At 41.0% G+C, this 13806-nt stretch overlaps 1 protein-coding gene across 3 annotated transcripts in view; it reads left to right on the forward strand.

The window, feature by feature from the left end:
- The window catches only part of LOC134205263 (UNC93-like protein MFSD11), a 223722-nt gene that overhangs the window by 194302 nt on the left and 15614 nt on the right, over positions 1-13806 (forward strand). For 2 of the 3 annotated variants that reach the window (XM_062680357.1, XM_062680358.1), the window contains exon 3: positions 11616-11716. In XM_062680357.1, the coding sequence (XP_062536341.1) occupies positions 11616-11716 (101 nt within the window). Of the gene's footprint in view, positions 1-1206; positions 1558-1666; positions 1736-11615; positions 11717-13806 lie in introns of those variants that run through there. The other variant, XM_062680355.1, reaches the window with a different exon arrangement.

The raw sequence follows: 13806 nt of genomic DNA on the forward strand, positions 1-13806 counted from the left end.
CACGTACTCCCTCGCTGTCCCAAAGTTGTTCACGTGGCGTACGATCGACCATTTATTGTAATTACTTCGAACCAATTCTTGAACAAATTCAAACGTGTTGATATCATCGCTCATAACAATGTATATGTACTCAGGTAGTCATACACAGAAGAGATTTCGGTTTTCCGCATGAACGCCTTATAGCTTTGTCTGTGATATGATTGACCAGTGCTTTCACTATTAGCAGCAGCAACCTACCACAACCCAAGCTGGTCCAATTGCACACTATCTAAAAGCCGCTACGCTACTATGCAACCTGCCGCTTGGTATGTACAAGACGGTTGATTAGAGGGAATAGTCTAAACGTCTAAACTACTTCCCTTGTCCAAATTTCATCCACTATATTTTTTTCATATTTCATCTAATATCCAACTTGTTATTTTAAAGTGAAACTCCTTAACACAAAATAATTAAGTCAAAAAACAACATGCATTTTCAGGCGCAGTGCGACTCTTTTATTTTATTTATTTAGCTGCCTCTTTGATTGAAGATACCTATTCGTATTCTGGACAGTTCAACTAGTAAGAACAACATTTACTAGAGTGTTTTGTCTTGCCTAATGACACAATGACTTAGGCAAATTGGTACTCATGAGACTGAGATACGTGGCGACAGCAAAGTCGGTTGTAATGAATTCAAAATATTTATCTCAATCTGTTCGTTGAGGTGTTTTCATATGTTATAAAGTTTTCCGCCAAATTGGTGCATTCTAGACCATTCTCCCCATTGTTACGTATGTTATTTCATCTTTGATGCAGCTTATATATTACACTACAGCTTAAACATATTGAAACTATTTTAAGTTTATTATTTTCTTTCCAAAATGCTGGGTAGACAGCTTTACTTGGGTTGTAGTGGAGTAAGATTAACCATGGCAACATTGCCAGCTGCACGCGAACCCTGGTCTTACGAATACCTACCTTCTTCAGTATCCAACTGCGTAATACTTATAACGGGGACTAATTGATGATTATGACAATATTATACATTGCAAACAACTTCTTCAAAGAACATTTTGGCGAGGAAAAAGCTGCTTAACGCACAGTTATTAACAAAGTCTGAATGGCAGTCAATTCGCATCCACTCTAAAGTCAGTTTGACTGCTGAATGAACAAAGTGAAATGCGCTCTCAATGATTCCCATATTTTTCCGCTCGGTAGTGTACAGTCAGACGTGATAACTGGAAGTGCACAACGCTTTTTGTTTATTGCCTCTGTTCTCAATAGTTTGTCGTACGTCGGCTCGCGCGGTTCGAATCAGCTGGAACGTGATAGTTAGTGAATGTAAAATCATCTGGCTAGAAAATACGCGGGCAGTTTGACTACATTGTGTTGATTTCCCGTATCGGGAACAAAGTGTTGAGCGTCAGGAAATGATAAAGTGCCGAATAAATTTTGTGCTTTGACGAAAATACGAATATTTTATGCCATCATGGATCAACGGATGCTCTGCGTTGTCACTTTGGGATTCGGCTTCATGCTGTTATTCACGGCTTTTCAAACGATGGGCAACATTGAAGTATGACGATAGTTTGGTAGCTTCCATAACGACATCTCGTGATTAACTTTTCGTTGTTCGCGCTTCTTTCTTCCTCTCTGTATCGTTTTTCAACTATATTTTCTCGCAGCAAACAGTGATAAACAGCATCAAAATAGACGAGCCCACATTCCAGGGAGATGGATACACAAGTCTTGCGGTAATGTATCTTTTCTATCGGTAGATTATGCATGAAGTATCTTTTGAAGTTTAGCGCGTTGCACCAAATTATCCAAATTATACAGCCATTGACTGCGCATACATATCTATGCTACTCCGTGATTGACCAAGGTCAGTGAAATTGCAAGAAGATTCAAATAAATTGTTAGGATTGTTCAAATATGTTCAGTGTGCAAGTGTCAATGACTCCAAAGTTCAAATGATCAATAACAGGACTGTCCACTAGAGTGATTCAAATTTTGACTTTTTTGCCCCCCGATGCTTAAACGATTGCATTTGCCATTTTAATAATCCTCCTACATTTTTAACAATTGTGCACACGTCATATAAAGTTTGTATGGAAATTAGTGTGAAAATCAAACCTTATGTGAAATACCGTTCCGTGAGGTGGCCCAGAAATTTTTTATATATGATCAATACATTAACTACATCGAATATATCTTAAGCTGAAAGGCATTTGTTGTTGCGCAGCGATTTGTCGTTTGGAAGCAAAGTTATGAAGAAAACAAAATTGCTCTATTGATATTGATGTTAGTCTTTTCATGTTAAATTAAATTTTCCACGATTCAGTATACCCTTAATAACTTTTCTTACAAGCATCAAATCGTTTCCCAACAAAGACGACCTGTTTCCTGGTAAAATTTTCTATGTTGCCGATGTACTCATATGTTTTTAGAGCTTGATGAGAAGCGTTGGGGAACGGTTTTGCATAAAAGTTAATGTTTTCATAGTAATTTTCATACAAACTGCGCGTGCTCACTTAAATTAGATCCAAATTAGCTCAAAATTTAGGAGGATTATTAAAATGGCAAATGCAATCGTTCAAGCATCGGGGGGCAAAAAGGTCAAAATCTGAATCACTCTACTGTCCACGTTCTTATAGTAAATTGGGAAGATGTAAGAAATATTAGTAGATGATTTATGCTGCTTGAAGACCTTGATTACCTTTGTGTCTCCATAGAAACACAGGAGGGAATTTTAGTTGATTGGATTGTACGACAATTCCCCGAAAACCAATTCCCCGAATGCAATTTCCCCGATTATAACAATTCCCCGAATGCAATTTCCCCGAATGCAACAATTCCCCGAATGTAACATTTCCTCGAATGTAACAAATCCCCGAAAATAAAGTAGTTTTTGCAAACACATAATTGTCATCGACTATTGACGCCCGAACAGAGCAGCGTTCAAAGATTTGTTCCAGAGTGTCTCTTTGGAGATGCCGAACATGACAAAATCTTTCGATAGTATTGTATGCCCTTGATATTCTTTACTGTTAAATTATATATCTTATTGTTAAATTATAAAGAAAATAAAATAAAGTGTTTTCCTATTCATTTTTTTCTAAAATATTCGAACATGGGCTGAATTTATTTGGTGGAGCAGAATCTCGAACATAAATTCGGTTTGAAGCATCATGGTAAAAATTTGTGAAATCAAACTCCTGTCCTATGTAAGGTCTATCTCTTCTTAAGAATTTGCTGTAATCATGGATATGAATCCTTAAAACAAATAATGCGTATTCCCGGAATAAGGCAATGATGAATGTGATCCCTTCTTTAAAAGTAGTACATCTACTCGGAATAACGCAATGAATTAATTTGATCTCTACTTTGAAAGTAGGTGTTTTTCCAGAATAATGAAGAAGTGAATGTTATTCCTTCTTAAAAAATCTGTATCTACCTGGTATATGGAAACGGTAGATGTGATCAATTCACTAAAGTTAGGCGTTAGCTCGAAATAAGCCAAAGTAGAATTAAATTACTTTTTCAGAAGTAGAAATTTGCCTGAAATAAGGTTATGATAAATGTAGTCTCTTCGCGATCATTTAAGGAAGGCATTATCTCCTTCCTTCGCTTTACTCCAGGCAAACGTGTACAATTGAAGAAGGGTCTATCTACCCTCTTTGTCTTATATTGGGCAAACGTGTTCATTTGAAGAAGGAATTATAACTCGTCTTCCCCTAATACCGGGCGAAGCGATTATAAAAAAAAAACATTATACCGGAAGACGCATTAATTTTCTTCCTTTATCTCTATCCTTATTCCTAATTTTTCCATTCTCTCTTCCTACATCTCACTTCGTATTTTGCTCTTTCTCGCTCCTCACATATATTATTTATTTATTCAGACTAAGGCCGAAGTGGCCTGTGCGGTATATAAGAGTCTTCTCCATTCGGCTCGGTCCATGGCTACACGTCGCCAACCACGCAGTCTACGGAGGGTCCGCAAGTCATCTTCCACCTGATCGATCCACCTTGCCCGCTGCGCACCTCGCCTTCTTGTGCCCGTCGGATCGTTGTCGAGAACCATTTTCACCGGGTTACTGTCCGACATTCTGGCTACGTGCCCGGCCCATCGCAGTCGTCCGATTTTCGCGGTGTGAACGATGGATGGTTCTCCCAACAGCTGATGCAATTCGTGGTTCATTCGCCTCCTCCACGTACCGTCCGCCATCTGCACCCCACCATAGATGGTACGCAGCACTTTCCTTTCGAAAACTGCCAGTGCGCGTTGGTCCTCCACGAGCATCGTCCTGGTCTCGTGTCCGTAGAGGACTACCGGTCTAATTAGCGTTTTGTAGATTGTCAGTTTGGTACGGCGGCGAACTCTATTCGATCGGAGCGTCTTGCGGAGTCCAAAGTACGTACGATTTCCAGCCACTATACGTCTCCGAATTTCTCTGCTGGTGTCATTTTCGGCAGTCACCAGTGAGCCCAAGTACACAAATTCTTCTACCACCTCGATTTCGTCACCACCGATGCAAACTCGCGGTGGGTGGCTCACATTGTCTTCTCTTGAACCTTTTCCTATCATGTACTTCGTCTTCGACGTGTTGATGACTAGTCCGATCCGCTTAGCTTACCTCTTCAGTCTGATGTAGGCTTCCTCCATCTTCTCAAAGTTACGTGCCATAATATCTATGTCGTCAGCGAAACCAAATAGCTGGACGGACTTATTGAAAATTGTACCACTCGTGTTAATCCCTGCTCTTCGTATTACCCTTCCAAAGCGATGTTGAATAGCAAACACGAAAGACCATCACCTTGCCGTAACCCTCTGCGGGTTTCGAAGGGACTCGAGAATGCCCCTGAAACTCGAACTACGCACATCACCCGATCCATCGTCGCTTTGATCAACCGTGTCAGTTTATCCGGAAAACCGTGTTCGTGCATTAGCTGCCATAGCTGGTCCCGATCGATTGTATCATATGCGGCTTTGAAGTCGATGAATAGATGATGTGTGGGCACGTTGTATTCGCGGCATTTCTGCAGTACTTGGCGAATGGCGAACACCTGGTCCGTGGTGGAGCGTTCGCCCATAAAACCCGCCTGGTACTGCCCCACGAACTCCCTTGCAGTTGGTGCTAGTCGACGGCATAAAATTTGGGAGAGTACCTTGTAGGCGGCGTTCAGCAATGTGATTGCGCGGTAGTTGCTACAATCCAGCTTATCGCCCTTTTTGTAGATGGGACACACGACTTCTTCCATCCACTCCTGCGGCAAAACTTCCTCCTCCCAAATCTTGGTAATGACCCAGTGCAGCGCTCTAGCCAGTGCCTCACCACCGTGTTTAAATAGCTCTCCTGGTAGTTGGTCAACCCCAGGGGCATTGTTGTTTTTCAGCCGGCCAATCTCCTCCTGGATTTCCTGGAGATCCGGAGCCGGTAGAATTATGTCCTGCGCGCGTTCTCCCAGGTCCATCACCATACCGCCATCTTCGTCTGCCACATCGCCATTCAGGTGTTCTTCGTAGTGCTGCCGCCACCTTTGGATCACCTCACGCTCGTTCGTAAGAAGGTTCCCGTTTATGTCCTTACACATATCAGGCTGTGGCACGTGGCCCTTACGTGAACGGTTTAACTTCTCATAGAACTTTCGTGTGTTATTAGCGCGGTACAGTTGCTCCGTTTCTTCACGGTCTCGATCTTCCTGCTGGCGCTTTTTCCTCCGGAAAATCGAGTTTTGTCTGTTCCGCGCCTGTTTATATCGTGCCTCGTTCGCCTTCGTGCGGTGTTGCAGCAATCTCGCCCATGCTGCATTCTTCTCTTCCACTAACTGCTCACATTCGCCGTCATACCAGTCGTTTCTCTGATCCGGGGGCACCGTGCCAAGTGCAGCGTTTGCGGTGCTACCAATGGCGGATCGAATATCTCTCCAGCCATCTTCAAGAGATGCTGCGCCTAGCAGCTCTTCCGTTGGAAGTGCCACTTCCAGCTGCTGAGCGTATTCTTGGGCTAGTCTATCGTCTTGTAGCCGCCCAATGTTAAGCCGCGGCGTCCGACTTCGACGCGTGTTGTACACCGTCGAGAGTTTTGTGCGCAGGCATACTGCAACGAGGTAGTGGTCGGATTCAATATTCGCACTGCGGTAAGTGCGGACGTTCGTAATGTCGGAGAAGAATTTACCGTCGATTAGAACGTGGTTGATTTGGTTTTCCGTTTCTTGGTTAGGTGATATCCATGTGGCCTTGTGGATATTTTGCGGGGAAGGAAGGTGCTTCGGACTACCATTCCGCGGGAGACTGCGAAGTTTATGCATCGTTGGCCGTTGACATTCGATACGGTGTGCAGACTATCCGGTCCGATGACCGGTCTATACATTTCCTCCCTTCCTACCTGTGCGTTCATGTCACCGATGACGATTTTAACGTCCCGCAGTGGGCATCCATCGTATGTCTGCTGCAGCTGTGCGTAGAACGCTTCTTTCTCGTCGTCGGGTCTCCCTTCGTGTGGGCAGTGCACGTTGATGATGCTATAGTTGAAGAAACGGCCTTTAATCCTCAGCTTGCACATCCTTGCGTTGATTGGCTGCCACCCAATCACGCGTTGGCGCATCTTACCCAGCACTATGAAGCCGGTTCCCAGCTCATTGGTGGTGCCACAGCTTTGGTAGAAAGTAGCCGCTCGATGCCCGCTTTTCCACACTTTCTGTCCTGTCCAGCAAATCTCCTGCAGCGCCACGACGTCGAAGTTGCGGGGATGTAATTCATCGTAGATCATCCTGTCGCAACCTGCGAAACCTAGCGACTTGCAATTCCATGTTCCAAGCTTCCAATCGTGATCCTGTATTCGTCGCCTAGGTCTTTGCCGATTATATCGAGTCGCATTATCTCTTATATTGTTCGTAATGATTGGTTTTCTAGGCGGCTTATTGGGCCTGCGCAAACCTCCTGTCTCGTCGGAGGGCCGTCGTGTCAGGGCTGTTTAGCGTCCCACCTAACACCAGGACTTGGGCTTGTGCGCTTTGAGCGGCACACGGTCGCTTTGGTGGGGCCTACTTGCGGATACATGCAGCTTTTTATAGAGGTTTAACAGGGCCCACTGTCAAACCCCACCACATCCTAGGCAAGCCCCACAACTCGCAGATGGCCTGGGGAGGGATCGTCAAGCCCTTGGACATAGTCCCTGCTGCCCCTACATAACACTTCTTGAATCATATTTTTCACTTCTCACTTCTTACTCCATACTTTTCACTTCTTACTATGTACTTACTTACTGTACTTACTTCTCATTTCTTACTTTTCACTTCTCACTTCCCACTACTCACTACTCACTTCTCACTCCTCGTTGTCCCGTGACCCTCACTTTTGTTGCAACTCAAAATTGTGTCAAAAGCCAATTATGTGACTTTATGTTAAACGACGCAGATTCCTTTTTCAGTTTTAGTTTTATATGCACTGTGGAAACAATTCGGGGAAATGTTACATTTGGGGAAATGTTGCATTCGGGGAATTGTTACATTCGGGGAAATGTTACGTTCGGGGAATTGTTATTCGGGGAAATTTCATTCGGGGAAATTGCATTCGGGGAATTGGTTTTCGGGGAATTGTCGTACAATCGTTGATTGTAGCCATGGCAGTTTGTCTTCACAATGATATTACCGAGCTATCCATTTCAATTTCATCCAATTTCAATTCGTCGAGCTAAGTCGTTTTGTGTGAATATATAGTCTTGGTGTACCTTATTTTACGAGAAAGGCAAATGTTGGGTGTGCTCATTCTTGGTAAAACGTCACCAAGAATGAGCACACCCAACACTTTCCTGTTATTTTTACCCCAAGGTTGTTTTTCATCCTTCCACAAATTTTGCCTTTCTCGTAAAATAAGGTACCTTAGTACTAGCATGACGCGGTAAGGGACAATTACTGTGGAGGGTGCCCAGGTACCCCACAGGCTCCGTTAAAGGCCTAGCTTATTATTTCACCCCCTGGCCATGCATCCCTTCGGCCCGGGTCGCTTGACGTCTTGGGATTAGGGGTTAGGAACGATGGTCCCGGTCTAACTCGCAGTGGCCATGGGGAGGGGTCGTCAAGCCCTTGGACAAAGTCCCTGCTGCCCACTGTCTGTCTGTGTGTGTATGCGCGTGTTTGTATGTATGCACGCAAAATAAAATTTATTCATGTTTTAGAAACCTTTCTTAAACGGATTTGCTTGCAACAAGTTGCATTCGACGAGGAATCGTTTCTTATTTTCTCCTATTAGAAATTGACCAGATCGGATGGGATCAAAAATACGATTTTAATACAAGAAAAAAAACTGATTAATCCACCTAGCGTTTGTGGTGCCCTTCTTGCGCATTAAAATAATAAGAAAAGCACATAAGAGAGGTTGAAATAAAACTCTTAAGGGATAGATTCCACTATTTCCATCAATTTATATCTATTTGCGGTCATTTGAATGCATTGCAGTAACTACCGATTTTTTTTTGTTTTTCAATTTTTGTTTTGTTTTGTCAATCACTTTGTTATAATCCGGGTCACTAAACCGCATTCCGCGTCGATTGCTACCTGTTGAGAGCAAATCGGATAACGCTAAGTGCAGAAAAGTGTGTCTTACATCTTTGTATACATACACACACATACATATACAAACATCATCTCAATTAGTCGAGCTTTGTCGATTGGTATAAATCGCTATTGGTTGCCGAACCTTCTTTCAAAAGTTTAGTTTTGGAGTGATCCTTCAGCCTTTAGGTATACTTAGTATACCAGAAAAGCAAAAATAGACTAAAAATCTCACAATTTCTTTTTAGTATATTTAATGCACAAGAAGGACACAAACACCGCTAGGTGGATCTATTGGTGTCAGGCCATTTGGCCGAAGGTCATTAGGCCGAATGGACATTAGGCCGAACGGTCATTAGGCCGAATGGCCATTAGGCCGAATTAGCAAAAAGAAGCAAGAAGTGAAAAATGAGAAGTTCTTTCTTCACCTCACCCCTTCTTCCTTCTCCCATCTTGAATCTTCCTTTTTCTTTCTTCTTTCTTCTTCCTTCCTTCTTCCTTCTTCCTTCTTACTTTTTCCTTCTTCCTTCTTCTTTTCTCCTTCTTTCTTCTTCCCTCTACCTTCTACCTTCTTTCTTCCTCCTTCTTTTTTATTCTTTTTTCTTCCTACCGTTTTCTTCCTTTTTTCTTCTTCCTTCTTATATATTCTTTCTTCTTCCTTTCGTTTTCTTCCTTTTTTCTTCTTTCTTCCTTCTTCCTTCTTACTTTTTCCTTCTTCCTTGTTCCTTCTTCCTTCTTCCTTCTTTCTTCTTCCTTCTTTCTTCTTCCTTCTGGCTTCTTCCTTCTTCCTTCTTCTTTCTTACTACTACCTTCTTCCGTCTTCCTTCTTCCTTCTTCCTTTTTCCTTCTTCCTTTTTCCTTCTTCCTTTTTCCTTCTTCTTTCTTCATTCTTACTTTTTCCTTCTTCCTTCTTCCTTTCTACTTCTTCCTTTCTACTTCTTCCTTCTTTCTTTTTTCTTCTTCCTTCGTCCTTCTTCCTTCTTCCTTCGTCCTTCTTCCTTCTTCCTTCTTGCTTCTTCCTTCTTCTTTCTTCTTTCTTCCTTCTTCTTTCTTCTTTCTTCCTTCTTCCTTCTTCCTTCTTTGTTCTTTCTTCTTTCTTCTTTCTTCTTTCTTCTCTCTTCTTTCTTCTTTTTTCTATCTTCTTCCTTCTTTCTTCTCTCTTCTTTCTTCTTTCTTCTCTCTTCTTTCTTCTTTCTTCTTTTTTCTTTCTTATTTCTTTTTCCTTCTTTCTTCTTCCTTCTTCCTCCTTCCTTCTTCCTTCTTCCTTCTTCCTTCTTCCTCCTTCCTTCCTTCTTCCTTCTTCCTTTTTCCTCCTTCCTTCCTTCTTCCTTCTTCCTTCTTTCTTCTGCCTTCTTCCTTCTTCCTTCTTCCTTCTTCCTTCTTCATTCTTACTTTTTCCTTCTTCCTTCTTCCTTTCTACTTCTTCCTTCTTTCTTCTCCCTTCTTCCTTCTTCCTTCTTCATTCTTACTTTTTCCTTCTTCCTTTAAACTTCTTCCTTCTTTCTTCTTCCTTCTTTCTTCTTCCTTCTTTCTTCTTCCTTCTTCTTTCTTCCTTCTTCCTTCTTGCTTCTTCCTTCTTCCTTCTTCCCTCTTTCTTCTCTCTTCTTCCTTCTTCTTCTTCCTTCTTTCTTCTCTCTTCTTTCTTCTTTCTCCTTTCTTCTTTCTTTTTCCTTCTTCATTCTTCCTTCTTCCTTTTTCCTTCTTACTTCTTCCTTCTTCCTCCTTCCTTCTTCCTTCATCCTTCATCCTTCTTTCTCCTTTCTTCTCTCTTCTTCCTTCTCTCTTCTTCCTTCTTTCTTCTTCCTTCTTTCTTCTTCCTTCTTTCTTTTTCCTTCTTCCTTCTTCCTTCTTCCTTCTTGCTTCTTCCTTCTTCCTTCTTCCTTCTTGCTTCTTGCTTCTACCTTCTACCTTCTTCCTTCTTCCTCCTTTTCCTTCTTCCTTTCTACTTCTTCCTCATTGCGCACTACTCACTTCTCACTCCCCAGTTCTCATTCGGCCTAACGACCGTTCGGCCTAATGACCATTCGGCCTAATGACCATTCGGCCTAATGACCATTCGGCCTAATGGCCTCCGGCCTAATGACCTTCGGCCTTATGACCCAGCATCGGATCAATTAGGGTTTTACAAGGAGTGCCGTTTCATGCACTGGCCCAGCACACGTGCTTTGGTATTTTTCATAGTGTGAAACTCCTCCAGTACCCACTAAACCTCCTCCTGGCTACTAAACCCTTCTTAGGCTTAAACCTAAATTACCTTTGGAACTACCTTTCAGTACTACTTCAGGGGAATTAGCTGTACTTAATACACTCCCTCAACTTTCCGTCGCCCCTACCAAAATTTAGTTAAAAAAAAATCTGGGTTGCCTAATGTAAGTTTTTCTCAGACTCCACCAACTTTAAAAAATCAGAACGCATCGTAGAATCATTTTTTTAAATATGTGCAAGCAAATTTGCTTTGAAAATGTAGAAAAAAAATATAAACTGGAAAAAGTTTTTCAGGATACTTTCCACCGCGAAATAATTCATGTTAAAAAGCTAAGAAAAATATTTAACTCAGGTTTTCATCATGAATTTTTGTAGCGAAGGAAGTATAAAGGGCATAAGCCCGAACTTGTAAGAAAATCATAACCAAATATTTTGCGTAATGATAGTTATGGTTCATTTTGTTAAATATTGACAATTTGCCGATATTTATTAGACACATATCTTAATTTCCATTCTCGGTAGATCATATTTTGCTACTCGATTAAGTATTATCACATAAAAAGTTGGATACGCTCAACCACACTAAGGTACAGATATACACACGGAGAGACGAGCCTCAATGCGTCGAGCTCATCCATTTTTGTGGCTTAGTATCAACTTAGTTTGACGAAAGAGGAAAAATTGATACTTATGAAATCCACTCACAAAATGTATAAATTTAAATGTTCGAGTCATCTCAGTGTATAAGCTTTTACCCTATCCTTCGAATAGAATACATATTACCCAATTCAGTTGTATACGATTACAATGCTGAATGACGAGCATTAATTTATGTCTTCTCTTCTCCGTCAATCACATGCATTCCAAACAGGTTATATATGCATTACTTTCGATTTCGAACTGGTTGACTCCATCGGTGCTGGCGAAAATTGGACCAAAAATTGCCATGCTTCTGGGAGCAATCACCTACTGGTAAGTCAAACGTTATCATATGAAATATATACTTTATTAGTGTACGGCACACATTTTTACAACTTTGCTTAACATTACATTGCTTCAACGTCTATATCTAGGGCATGCGAATAAAAATTCACTAAACATGACATATGTGACATTTTCGATCAAAATTAAATTTTTATATATTCTGAATCCTCGTCCAAAAAACATTTAATTTGTAGAAGTCCATCTTGTATATTTCTTCTGAACTAAGCCATGAATAAATTATTTTATTGGGTCAAATTACAGCACTATTGGCTGCATTGATCATACATGAGAGAAAACGCAGTGTGTCAACTTACTTATACTGAGACTATTCACATTCGCAGTTCCCAACGGATTTCATAAGGGTTCTGTTAATTTGATAAGAATTGGCCCGTAATCCGTCAATTACTCAATTGGCCGTTCAAGCACGCGAATTCGCCCTTGGGCTGTATTATGATCAAGAAGCGGCAACACTTCAACTGTTGCGAGGGGAATAGAAATGGTACTTAAGCAGCAGACAAGCCATATAAGCGGATGAAAAATTTATCATGACCCTTTCAGCGGTCTTCAATTAATTCTATATCATCAATTTTTCGATAAATTAGATTAGTTTAATGATATAGTTTGATGGACTGCAGAGCATTCTCAACATAGTGAAAATATGTTAGGCACTGTTGAACCTTTGACCATTGTTTGTTTTCAATAACATTTTCTAGCAGTTGGTTGTGTCTAACACATTCATACACAATTGTGTTAACTGCTAAATTTGAAAAAAAAAAAAATTCTTCAGTCCTCCCATGCAGCAGTACTTTTTAACAGTTAACTTATTTTAGAAAAAGCATTATTTCCCAAGCTAGGTAGAATGATTCGACATTTCCAGATGTTTTACACAATTGGTGATTTTGTTTAAAACAAACATGTATATTATCGGATTCAAATCGTTAGCTCAAAAATTGCAATGTTATGTGTGAAATACGTAGTTCTTTTCTTATTGCTCGCACATGAAAAACTCTCGCAATATAAATGTCAAAATACTGCTACCTATCAAGGAGCAACACATTTCATTTCATGGCTAGTTATGACGCTTATCTGATTTATGCAAGAATGTCGAACATATACAGTCGCTGTAGCGACCATGGCCAACTCCCACTTTCATTATCTTTCTTGAAACGATACACACTCCATATACAGCAAAATCCGGCATCGTTAACTCCAAGTACATTGTTGTATGGTTCAAATAATAATAAAATTAATAAAATATGCAGAAATATAAATGTTGAATGAAAATTACAAACAATATCAAATTGGCAACCTAGAAATTATTCGACAGGGTAAATAAGAGATGAACACCGGTAAGTAGATGAATCAGTGGATGATCGTGGCAATAGAATCTTCTGCAACGAGTTTTGTCTTAAATTGAAAATTATTTTGTCGGACATTTGTTGCAGTGTCTGAATATTAGAAATTCTATTAACGTTATAAGACATGGAGACAACAAATCATTTTCTAAATTTTATGTTTATGTCTCTGAATCACCTTCTTTCTGGTATTGCAGCATCTAGTTCATATTGGCACAGCGTACAACATTTTTTTGGAGATTATTGACTTTTTGATACTTTTTTTATGCCAATCTATGTATGTTCGCCAACTACTTCTGAACCACTTGACCGATTGCAACCAAATTTGGTACACACATTCTCTATCCCCAGGGGAAGATAACAAAGAGAGCGGTAGGGTCATTAGGAAAAGGGGGAGGGGTTTTGTTTAGAAAACGAACAATTTAGTGTTACTTTCAACTCCCAGGACCGATTTCAACCAACCCACTGGGACATTGCCGCCTCGCAGGTTTCTGCGAGGTTTTTAAGTCAAAATACCATTTCTGTATTCGAATATCATGATGTTAATACAATGATACGTTTATGCCCGTTATTCCGATTCGAAAATTGTCTAGACCGGCATCGGGAATCGGGAACCCAGCCACCCTCAGCATGGTCTTGCTTTGTAGCCGTGCATATTACCCCAGAAGGAGACGATTATATGGGAGGGTAATTGGGAAAAGGGGAGGGTTGGAGAGAGCTTCG

The sequence above is a fragment of the Armigeres subalbatus genome, chromosome 1 (genome assembly GCF_024139115.2).
Source record: "Armigeres subalbatus isolate Guangzhou_Male chromosome 1, GZ_Asu_2, whole genome shotgun sequence".
NCBI classification, from domain to species: Eukaryota; Metazoa; Arthropoda; class Insecta; order Diptera; family Culicidae; genus Armigeres; species Armigeres subalbatus.